At 46.0% G+C, this 12,732-nt stretch overlaps 1 protein-coding gene across 1 annotated transcript; it reads left to right on the top strand.

Moving 5' to 3' along the window:
* Positions 1–3,397: 3,397 nt before the first annotated feature.
* On the top strand, positions 3,398–4,094 carry LOC136551974 (arabinogalactan protein 1-like). Its single transcript, XM_066543501.1, has one exon. The coding sequence runs from the start codon at positions 3,429–3,431 to the stop codon at positions 3,840–3,842; it is 414 nt and encodes a 137-aa protein (XP_066399598.1). The 5' UTR covers positions 3,398–3,428; the 3' UTR covers positions 3,843–4,094.
* The last annotated feature ends 8,638 nt before the right edge of the window (positions 4,095–12,732 follow it).

The following is a 12,732-nucleotide window of genomic DNA, read 5'->3' as shown; positions in this document are numbered from 1 at the left end:
CCCAATTTCGTTGCTATTTCACGCTTGCTTTGCATATCACGTGGCTAGTCAACTACTGAACTCTCTCCGCTTGGCTCTGTCTCTTTTCGCTTTAACGAGCTGAGCTAGTGTTTTACTAACGAGCTAAATGATTCAAGCACATCACAGGCAACAATCCATACTGGTTTCGTGTCATGATGTATACATAGGATAACCAATAATATAATTGATATATGCCGTGCATTGTGCGCCGGTGGGCACGGAGAAGAAAAAATAGAATAAAATCTGCATGTGAAAATGTGGGGGATGACATGCATCAGGGTTCCCAATCAAGCACCAACCTGTTCTCCAGTGCAGCCAAAAAGAACAGCCGGCGATGACAATGACAAGATAACATGGCGATGACAGATGCCAGGGCCGGGCCAGCGGATGCACGAAGCCCCGAACCAGGCATGTGGTGGATACACTAGTTCCCATCTCCGTCTCTCCTGAACGCCACCAATGCGGACAGCTCCCATCACAGCCTGACAGCCAAATGAAATGAATGAATGACACTCTTCTTTAATCATTGGCTTGTAATCACCTTCCGAGTTAGAAAGCGAATGGAATTATGCGAACGCCTTTAGCTGAAAGGGCGTACTTAGCCGTCCTGTTAGGGGGGTAGTGATGCTAAATGCTCTGCAAACCTGTGGTTGGCATCATGATTTGCATGTTAGTACTATATATATGCGAAAGCGATTGAGCCGTTATTACTAACCACCGTTTACCTCAAGGATAATGGAGTTCTGCACTTGTTTTAGCACAATTCCCTGATCATTTGTTGGTGAGTGGTGACTGATGAACCACTCCGCTAGTTAATAATGAATGCAAAGTTGGTCTCCTCAACGGCCTCCAAAGAGAATGTCTTGAAGTCCATGTATACCAACTAATAAAAATGTACACTTCTTAACTTGCTAACATCCTCATTTTTGCAATGTCGTTTTTGACATACATCGAAGCAAGCTCGGGGTCCGTCAGTAATTCCAAAACAATATATGTGCAGGTTTTTTTTTTCTCGCTCGAAAAACTTAGCGACCAAGGAGGTCAGGCCGGACAAGGAACTCTATAAAGTGGCCATGTTCGCTTGTCTTATAATCTGTACTTTTTAGCTTGCTTTTTTAGTCGGAACAGTATTTTTCTCTCACAACAAATCAGCCAAAACAGTATTTTGATTTATTTTTTTAGCGAAGCGAACAGGGCCAGTATCATCATCGAAGAAAATAATCCACCATGGCAACCATTTTCTGCGTGGGTGTCAAAATTCGATCCTTGGTGCCAGTTTAGTTCCCAAAATTTTGCAAAATTTTTCAAGATTCCTCGTCACATCGAATCTTTGGACGCATGCATGAAATATTAAATATAAATAAAAAATAAAACTAATTACACAGTTTAGACGAAATTCACGAGATGAATCTTTTAAGCCTAATTAGACTATGATTGGACACTAATTGCCAAATAACAACGAAAGTGCTATAATATCATTTCTAAAAAAAATCGCCAACTAAACAAGCCCTTAGAGTACCCAGTGATTGATGTATTCTTTATTGCACGACAAGCATCTTCTCCTATTGAAGGAGAGAAAGTCTGCCTCTAGTCTATAGTTCAGCACCGCCCTGTCAAGGCGGAAGCTGCGGGTTCAAGCCCCGTCGGTCCCGAACTAGGGTTCAATGAATGGACAAATTCACCTTTCCTTTTTTTCATAGAAATTTTTTATGAAAAAAAAGTTACAATACCAGTTGGCATAGCCTTCTAGCCAAAGCCGACACGTCACTGTTCCGAAAGATTTTTCGTGATTGTCCTGCCCTCTCATCATCGCCCACAACTGTACCGACTGTACCACACTTCATCATCCCTTCATGGGGACGCACATCGGGACATGGTGACTACTTTGCGGTTTCCAAGTGAGCTTGTGGCCGTCACGTTGCGAGCTCGACACCGTGGAGCCGCCGTTCGCGCGCGCTCGGTTGGTACGTTGGTGTCGCCATTGCTAGCCCTGCCGGCCGGCCGGCCGGCCGGAATCTTCCAACCTGGGCACAGCCCAGCCCACTCTGATGGCCACGATGGTCACCGGAAACGCTGTGGACTGCACGGAAAAGAAAACGTGAATTCACCATCCCGAAATCGGAGCCTTGGAAGGATCTGGTTAGTTAGGCTGGAAACCGCAGGATTTATCTTATGGATCAAGTCACAAGAATACCCAACTGCTAATAGGCCGTTGAAGCAAACACGTTTTCATCATTAATAATAATATCATAAAGAATCGTGGACTTGCAAGCCGATCAATCTGCAAGAAAGACTTGAAAGATAGATAGATATATCTATTTAATATATAATATTGTGATTTTATGTCTCGTTTTATCTCTATAGGCTGCCACCGTTTTGGAGGGTGGTTCAGCAGTAAACTGAGCCGTTTACAGATAGTCTCCCAATATAAAATTGGAGGAGCGGAACATGGGCTTCATTGATTAGTTTCAACAAGCTAATCATCCCCCCTTCCAAAGGCATTATTCTAGGCAACGAACCTTAGCTGGAGATATACAAGTGGCCGCCGCGCCAACGACATTACCAACGGCTAGTGTAGCCGCATTAAAGTTCATTTTTTCTCTCCAAATTCATGAAAATGGCGTCACAATTTTCCCCATAATATATAGGGGCATATTCTGAATGGCAATATTGTATAGAAAAATTCCAATTAGCTCTCACTGAAATTGGAAAAGGAATTTCGAAACAGCGCCAAATGGGACCATTTGGGTAAATATATTGGAGCTGATAATATTTGATGGGGCCCAATTTGAAAAAAAAAACATTATATCTGGATGGGCCCATTTCAACCGTAGTCGTTATCACGGATCCATAAGCTCATTTCAGAGTTTAATATTACGTACATTTAAAAGGAGGAAAATGTTCGCATAATCACATCACCGCATTTTCCAAACTCAAAAAAAAAAATCCAAAATCATGCGTCCTGTTCGTTTGGCTGTGGCTTGTCGTAAATGATCGTAAATTTTCAGCCGGAACAGTATTTTTCTTTCACACAAACCAGCCCGCAGTACTTCTTCACGAACCAGCAACGATACGAACCAGCCAACCGAACAGGAGTGAGCACCAGCTCACAACCGACCATTGCTGATTTGGCATGAAACAAAAAATGGGGATGTAGCCAAATGATTTCCAGATTTTTATCATACTCGAATTGAAGATCCGAACCGAAACGGAGACACGCTTTAGCCACGATGTGCGTGCCATCGCCGTCACGTACCGATCCAACGGCTGGTATTTTTGGAAACTAGCAGCTAAACCCCTGGTAGGACTAGTAATTGCGCATCGTAACCTCGTCTTCTACCTCTTTATAAGATGCGCACCTCTTATAAACTACGCATCGTAAGCTCAAGCCTCCTCTCTCGGCTCCAATGGCGCGCTTCCAGCTCGCGGCCTTGGCCATGGCCATGCTCTTCGCCGCCGCCGCGGCCCAGGCCCCGGCCGCCACCCCGACGCCGGCGCCCAAGGCGTCTCCCCCGCCGGCGACGCCGCCGCCGACCCCGGCGCCGGTGTCCCCGCCCGTCCCTCCCCCGACGCTGCCTCCCCCGGCCCCGGCGCCCGCCCCCAAGGCCCCCGCCCCGGCGCCCGAGGCCCCCGCGCCGGCGCCCAAGGCTGAGGCCCCCACTCCCGACGTGAGCTCCCCGCCGCTGCCCTCGGAAGTCCCCGCCCCGTCGCCCGCCGCCGAGGCTCCCCCCGCCCCCAGCGCCGCCGCCGGCGTCTCCCCCGCCGCCGCCAAGTGGTTCGCCGCCGCCGCCGTGGCCGCCGCCGCCGCCGCCTTCTACTGAGAGAGCGACAGGGATCTGCACCGTCCCGTGCTGTAATTTATTGTTACCATCCGTGTTGAGCCGTTGATTCCTTTTTTTTTTCTTACTTTCATCGAGATTCCATTCGGCATTCGATTCAGTAGGACTGCCGGCATCTGCTGTTCGTGTTACTACAGTGTAGGATTGTGGCTTGGACAGATTGGTTGGTTGGCTCGCCCGGTGGTGTTGTGCTCCGTTACTCCATTTGTATAATACCCTGTTGATTTTCTTTCAGCATCTTCTTCATCTTTCGCAGTTACTAGTTACTACATTTTAGCTCGTTGATCAGATCAGATCAGATCGTGAAGAGTGCGATCTTGAGCTTTAAGCCTTGATGCACACACTTGAGTCTTGAGGTCAGGGCACTCACGATCGAATGTGGATGCGGAGAGACCAGACCATCCATGACCATGAGCTAGGGTGTGGTGCTGGATCTGGGCCACCGGCAGCCGCAACAGCTAGCTGTGCTCTGGATCTGGGCGCGTCTCGCAAGCTGCCAGAGGCCATTATTATTATTATTATTATTATTATTATTATACGCCCCCTCCTCCCTCCCTATTCGGCGCGGTAGAGTCTAGAGGCCGGGCCAGCTGGGTGTTTGCAGGGTCGGTGGGGGAACGGTGGCCGCTGATCTGATGCCGACGGCGAGGTGTCGAGGCCGCAGTGGGCGGTGGGGCTGGGGAGCACGTGCCTATGTCTGCGCCCGCCCGTGCCCACCAGCAGCGGCGCGGTGTGGCGTTTGCCTTGTTGCGGGTGCCGGACGCCGGGTGGTGTCGTTTGCGCAAAATGCTGCGCCCTGCGGCGGCCGCTGCACGGGCCGGCAGGCAAAGGACGCGTCCGCGGTCCGCTGGTCGGAGGCGCGCGCGGTTGCAGTTGCAGCTGCAGCGGTGCGTACGGCCGGGCCACTGGGGCCAGACTGCCAGAGTCATCGGTACGCTGAGCCTGCGATGGAAACCCCGAAGGCGAGACGACGACCGAGACTAGAGAGGGAGTGAGGGGCAGCTAGTTGACCTTGAGGGGAAGGAGGCGGTTTCGTGTGAAATTTACGTGCTCGGAGTCGGAGCAGTGGTTGCTGCTACGCGTTTGTAGATATAATAATAAAGGCTACTGCTACGCGCTTGTTTTTAATCGTCATTGTGTAACCATTTCTGGTGGAAAAGGCAGATGAAGAGGGGCGGCGCACACCATAGGACCATGCATATCCATTATCACAGATAGAGGATGCCATCTTTTGCAATCTGGTCCTTGTTTAGATTGCAAATTTTTGCAATCTAAACACTGTAGCACGTTTCGTTTGTATTTGACAAACTTTGTCCGATCATGGACTAACTAGGCTCAAAAGATTCGTCTCGTGATTTACAACCAAACTGTGTAATTAGTTATTTTTTTACCTACATTTAATGCTCCATGCATGCGTCCAAAAATTGATGTGATGGAGAGAGAGTGAAAAAACTTGGAATTTTGATGGGATCTAAACAAGGCCCTGCTTTGGATTACTATGCGCTAGCCTTTTAACTAGCCACTGACACCTGCTGCAGCTATGCGATAGCGAGCGAATAGCTAGCGATTCCGCCAGGGATTTCCGTCTCTCTGAGGAAGCCGCGGCTACGTGTCGCGCACTCGCGCGTTCACGACGCCGGAGCCCGTGCGTCTCCTGCACTCCGTCACCTTTGATAAACCACGTCATTATGCGTTTGTTTAGACTTTGGAGCTGTAAAGAAGACAGCCACACACCGGCCTCCTCTTTGGTTCTTCTTTATTTGTGGGGAGCAGACCAAAAGAATGGCTTTGAGAGTTTGCTTTTTTGGGCAGCTAGTAGCCGGATGTGGCCGCTATATGTATGTCGTTCTGACGGTGTGTACCGTGGAGCATGTGCTCAAAGATGGATTACGCGTGTAGGCGTCTCCTCCACCGCCTATCACATTCAGTTAGTGTGGAGACATCCTGGAACGAAACATCTCAACCCCTAATTTTAGAGAAAAGATAATCTTATTCTGCATTTGGTTTAGAAGGATGGATCTATCACTGTTTCCTGCTTGGTTGGGTACTTAGGTGATTGTGAGGATCGGGATGAGATGAGATCTCATACTGTTAGTTTCATGACGGCTACGGAGCCTGCACGTCATACATGGGCTCATACGTCAGCCTCTCATCCCTATCTCTTTTTCCTATTGAATCCTGCGTGCGTGGTATGCCACGCCCGTCTCCCCACCCCGTCTATGCACCTCCCGGCCATTGTGCATCTCTGCCTCAACCTTGCGCCTCCTACCTACTATCACATCTCCCTATCCCACCGAGTCCCCTCCAGGACACCACGCTACCCCATCCCACCTTCGCGCCTCCTACCCATTGTGTCGCTGCCGTGTGATTCGAGCTCCTTTCTAGTCACAATCCGCTTCAATGGCGGCCACGCAGCCCACACCCCGCTCGAGCTCCTCCCCCACATCCTTGTGCTCGCCCGAGCTCCTCCCCCATAGCTGTGTGCCTCGCGCACACCGATGCACCGAGACACCACTGTGCTCACCGATACATCAGGCGCTTCACGCTCGCATCATGCTTGCCATCGTGTTGTCGGCCACGAACGAAGAAACTTCAACATCTATGAGGGACAAGCATGTCCGTTCATTTCGTGGGGATGGGGGATGTCCCTGAATCTGAAGGTATATTCCCCTCGAGACGTCTGTATCAAACCAAACATATCAAAAAGGAGGATCGATCTAGCCTGTCCTCCTTTATCTCTAAAACCAAACATACTCGACAACCTATATAGCGCCACAAAGGCATTGTAGCAGGCTCAATGTCACCATAGGCATCATGGCTCCCTTCTCTTGTCAAATTCACTCTAGGCTTGGAATCTTGTGTTAGGCTTTCTAATGTGCTTAGATGCAACTGGGTTTGGTCACCTTGGTTCCTTGCCTTCATCGCTGTCGGGTATCTTCCTTGCTTCTGGCGCCTTATTGTCTTGCCTCTTGCGCTCGATGGCAAAGCAGAAGACAGTGCCATAATGGCAGTCCCAATGCTAGAAACCATAAATAATTTCTATGGTCCCGTTCGCGTGTCCTTAAATCCAGCTTGATCCGCTTATTTTTTTCATCCAGAACAGTGTTTTTCTCTCATAAATTCATCCAGCATTCCTCCAAACCATCCAGATTCCTCCAGAATTTAGACAAGCGAATGGGTATGTCTATTAATTTAGGCAGACACTACACATAGAAACTATATTTGTAATGAATAGTTTCTACAGAATAATCTTTTGTCCAATCACATGTCATCTCTCTTCCTCATCTACCTATCACATTTCTCGTGCTAGTGTCATCCAGAAAAAGTTGTCCAAGGTGAGATTCATCCTCCCAGGCTTGCCATTAAAGATTGCAATGGATTAGCATCCAAATACATATGAATAAATCCAATTAACATCTAGGTCCAAACCCATCCTAACACAAAATGATTAGTGTATGATCCAATCCAATCCAATTGCTCTTAAATCCAAATCCATCCAATATATATGATCAATATAATGAAACTATTAATAACCGCCTGTTAATTCCATATGAAAAGATTGATCCCATAATTTAAAAGCTCGTGTTCACACATAAAACTTTAGCAAAAATAATTAAAATTTGTTAGAGATTACCCAATACGACTGCCCACTACTTTGTGCAGAATGGTGTGACTAGATATACATGTGCCTACGTCGAATGCCAGACCCTAGAATTAAAATCCCATGTTCGAACATTAAAATTTTGTGAAATTGACTAAAATTCGTTGGAGATGATTTAGTACAATTGCTCACTACTCTTTGCAGATTGGTGTGACTATGTATATAAGTGGGCCCCATACTGTAAGCTGGATCCTAAAATTAAAACCTTACGTTCACACCTTAAAAATTTAATGAAATCAACTAATTTTTTTAGAGATGATTTAATACTATTGCCCGCTACTTTGACTGGTGTAACTTATAGATATATATGTGGGTCCCATGTCAAATTCGGACCCTAAAATTAAAACATTGCAGGTGTCGTAAATTTTTAGCAAAATTAATTGACGATTGCTCGCTACTTTGAGCTCGGTTCCCATGTTATGAACTTAAAACTAGATATTAAAAGTTGATCTATCTCTCAAGTAGTCAAGTCCTTATAAATCCAATGGATACTGGACTTTTGAGTTAATGTCCGTCTGAGGAGGCTGCTCCGCCCGCGTAGCAGGTCACAGGGGTTGATAGCACCCGCTCGACGCCACAGAGCGCCTTCGGCATGACGAAGGTCTCGGTGCCACCCGTCTCCTTCACCTTGATCCCAATCTTGGTTGGCCTCGCCATCTTGGCGACGGTGCGAGCAACGACCGTGTCGCCCGAGGACCACTGGCGTGAGGTGGGCTTGTTGGAGCGGAGGGCACTGCAGACTTCTCATGGAACTCATGGGACGGAGGCGGACGTGGCCGTGTGACCGGAGGCGGATGTATCTACTACTAGTGCAGATGCACTGGGTGGGATGCTGGGGACAGGATGTGCAGATTTTTGGAACTGACTACTCATCATTCGATTATTTTTTAGTTCGGTTTTAGTCAAAATTTTTGAACCAATAATAACAGTACACAAGGTAGTGAGAACAAGTGTCGGTAAGTGGCATGAGTACAGGGGACGGTGGCACGCGATGACTTGGTGGCGCGAGGCATAGGGCCACAAGGGCACACTATGGAGGCATGCCGTCACACGATGTCCCATGAGTCATCTCCTACCCATCTTCCCCAAATCAACATAGGCACACATATGGCGGGGAGGCGCCCATTGGACCAAGGGATCACTCAGCAGGTTATAATTGATGGGACCACCCAAGGGTGGTTTTAATCTATCCAGTGTAGTCCAATAACAGGTTGACCACGACCGCGCCCATTCGGTGATCGATGACGAGGAGAAGGTAGAAGACGGCGACAAAAATGCTAGGTTTGGCATAGACTTGCCCCGAATGCGTGCATATAGGGATGAGGGGATCGGAGTGTACTCAACTACGCACTCATTAAAGCAGTGATGGCCTACACCGCTGGGAATGGTGGCACATGTGAGCTCAAAGCTGGACCATGGCAGCTGCAGTACGACAGGATAGTAACTCTGACATGGTTTCTATGTGTCCAACAAGCGCAAAAGGGTTGAGGCAGACTCACTAGAGCTCATTTGCAAGAGAGAGGTGAAGCACAAGGTGAGGAACAATAGTGATAGTAGGAGCTCGATGACCGGTAATGGTGGTGGCGAGCACTGGAACAGAGATTGAGTAGATGCACAATTGCCAAGCTTGAGGGAGTGGAAAGGAGGACAATGTGATGGGGGGATAAGCATGACTCGGCATATTTCATGCCATGCCGGCTACTGACTCCACATGTCACATCAGATTCAAGGGCAAAACGAAGGGGTATGGACTTGCGGTGAACCACTTAAAAAGTTTATGGACCTGAAAGTTCAATCTAAGGGCCAAACAAAGGGGTATGGACCTGCTGTGAACCACTTAAAATGTTTATGGACCTAGAAATCAACTTTTAGACTTGATGAAACTAACTATAACTCCTGCATAAGTTAAATGACCTCTTGAAAGGTCCCTAATTTAGTTTTGGTAATTGAGTGATAACCGAGGTGGACTAATGTGTTTAAATTGTGAGATACACAGGTGATTAGTTCACAGGTACACTTGTGTAAGCAATACATGCCATAAAGGTGAAATGTCTTGGATTTGTTGCAAAGCTCATACACGTGATGAAGGAGCTCATTACATATGAGATATAACATTGAGTCATGTGACTAAGGTGGAGAAGATCAAGACAAGGCTTGGCTTGATGGACCGGTTGCAAGTGTGAAGGGCAAGTCGAGGACTTGGCGCCGATGGACCAAGGCAACGGTGAAAATCAAGTGAGGTCAAGATCGATGAACCAATATGGTCATGTGATGATATGAAGTTGATCATATCGTTTGTTGATCAAGTTGGTGCATGTGTTGCGTCAACATCAAAGAAGATGGAATGAAATGCGCAAGGCAAAGGTATATTTGTAGGGCATTTCATTTCACCGGTCAAAGGTTGTGTAGAGAAGTTTATTATGACCGAGTTTAGGATAGATGGCCGTACTATCAAGAGGGGCAAATTTGTTTGCATATCAGTCACCTAGTGCCACTTGAGCGATCTAACTTTGTGTTGTTGCTAGGATCGTGTGCAGTGGTGAATTGAGTAACTAATCATTTGAAAAATATTTATGAAAATGCTAACACACATTCACATGATGGTGTACCCTTAGTTGTGTTGGCACATTTGTAAAGGAGAAGTTGTTGGAGTTGAATTGAAAAAGGTTTTTCGGTGTACTCCGAACTATATGATAGTTTTTAGATTGGAATTCTGCATTGATCTATTGTTCTTTGGATCAAATATACAAGTGGGATGTGTAGCCCTCTGAATAATCTTTCCAAAATGTCCAAGATCATTGAAATCGGACTTCAGAGCTAAGAGTTATAGCCGTTTTAGCGATGAAACGTTTGTGACCGGACTCTGCGACCGGACGTGTCCGGTCAGTGTTTTTAACGTAAGTAGGAGCGACCGGAGGCTGGGAGAGTTCGATCAGTGATTCACGGTGGGCGTTCGGTTCTCAGTTCAGTTTTGGTTTGGTTTCCTAGGTTATTGATAAAATTTGGTTTCTAGAAAATGGGAACCGACCGGTTCCAAAAAAAATTTAGGAACCAAGCATTTCAGTTCTCAGTTATTTTGGTTCGGTTTCAACTGAACTAACCGAATTTTTTCAGAAGTCTTCAAGACAACAATAAATATACATGTTCTAAGGCAAATTTATGCAACACTATATTTATTTTTTATAATAATAATGTATAAGAAAACAATAGCAATATAGTAACATAAATGTATAGCAGTTCAAATATAAAACACTACACATAAACCAAACATAATCTTACAAAATACATGTAAGTGAAGTATAATTCATGTAATTTGGTCCTTTCGGTTAATTCGGTTAACCGAGAGTAGGGACCGAATTTTCTTCGGTTATTTTGGTTCCTCAATATGAGGAACCGAATAAGGAACCAAATTTTTCGGTTTCGGTTCCTTCAGTTTTGGTTCTAGTTTTTTCGGTTCGGTTTTCGGTTAAATTTGTCCAGGGCTATCAGCGATGACCTGACGCGTCCGGTCATCAAAAGAGCTCTCTGAAAGTGATCGGACTCTGAGAAAGTCAAGTCTAGTCGTGGGTGAAAGGGGAGTCCGGTCAAGAGCAGAACAAAGGGCACACACTGAGTTGTTCTGACCGGACTCTGGACCGGACTCTGCACCTGAGCGTCCAGTCACTACAGCAGTGAGTCCGGTCAATGCGAAAAGTGCCTAGTGAAGGGGGTAACTGCTATTTTAGCCCTTAGGGCTATAAAAGGAGTGTGTGGCTGACCTTGGCACATGATTAACACCCTTGGAACTTAGTGTCCATGCTTGGGGAGTGCTTAGAGAGCCTCTAACTCACTTGTGCTTGCAAGAGTGCGAATGAAATACGAGTGAGTGATTCTAGTATGACTGCATTGAGAGATTGCATCGAGTGGCACTAGGTGATCGAATTGCAAGCCGGTGGTGCTTGTGACTCTTGGAGGTTGCCACCTCCTAGACGGCTTGATGGTGGTCTCCGTTGAAGCACACAAAGAAGATTGTGTGGTGCTTCGGAGAAGTGATTATGAGGGGGATTGTGCTCACCCCGCGAGAGCCGCGAAGAGCAACTCTAGTAGAGTGAGACGCGAAGGGCGACAAGTGGTCCGTTCGGGTCAAGTGCTAGAGCTTGTGGTAAGCACTCCACATGGGAGAGTTTGACTTATGGGTTAGCACTAGCATGAGGACTGGCGGCAACCTTAAAGCTTGTCTCAACGGGGACTAGCGTGTTGGCAAGCACATGAACCTCGAGATAAAAATCACCGTGTCATCCTTGTCTTCCCGTTGGTTTGCATCCTCATTATACAAGCTTGTATTTACTTCATTTACATTGTGCTTGTATAGTTGCTCTTGTAATTAGTTAGCTTGTGTAACATTCTAGTTACCTTCTTGCTTGTATAGCATAGAAGTAACTACCTTGCGTGACTAATTTGGTTTGAGTAATCTTGTTAGTCACATTGCTTAGTTTATATAGCTAAGTAATTTGCGCTCTAAAATTTGTCTTGTGTAGCCTTATTATTGAGCATTCCTAGTGAGCTTAGGTGGCTTTGTGCTTTTGCTTACTAGCGTGTGTAGGAGCTTTCTCATTGCTTGAAGTACTAGTGGTATAGGTTTGTGTGATTTGCTCCTATAATTGGTTAGATGAGCTCTAGCTAGCTCGACACCTTAGTTGCTAGTTTAGGATCCTTTTAAGGTGCTTGAGAACATAGATAGAGGGGTGTAGTCTTGGCTAGACCGATAGTTTTAATTCCACGTTTGTTTTAGTTAGCCGGTGCGTTTAAAATTTTAGAAGGGACTATTTACCCCCTCTAATCCGCCATCTCGACCCTACACCTCTGACATAGAATGCAATATTTTTATATCAATATTTTGTAATCTTGTTTTAGATATTTTAGCTACTTAATGAACTCAAATAAAAAAGCTTCAATTATAAAGTTTTAAATCTTGTCAAGCACTACAGCTTTGGTATAGAATATGTCTCCATCCAATACTGTTTGGAAAATTCAAAAATTTAAATCTCAAAACATGTGAAATACAAACAAATATTCGAGACACTATAAAACTTCAAATAAAAAAATTATCAACAAAACACAGGTATATCACGTCAGCCACTACAACTTTGCTATTAGCTATGTGAACATTCAACATCGTATAGAAATTCTAAATTTTGAATTTCAAAATCTAAGAACTTAGAACACATATTT

The sequence above is a fragment of the Miscanthus floridulus genome, chromosome 4 (genome assembly GCF_019320115.1).
Source record: "Miscanthus floridulus cultivar M001 chromosome 4, ASM1932011v1, whole genome shotgun sequence".
Classification (NCBI taxonomy): Eukaryota; Viridiplantae; Streptophyta; class Magnoliopsida; order Poales; family Poaceae; genus Miscanthus; species Miscanthus floridulus.
Note: the sequence above shows the minus strand (reverse complement) of the source record. Positions and strands in the feature narration are given on the sequence as shown.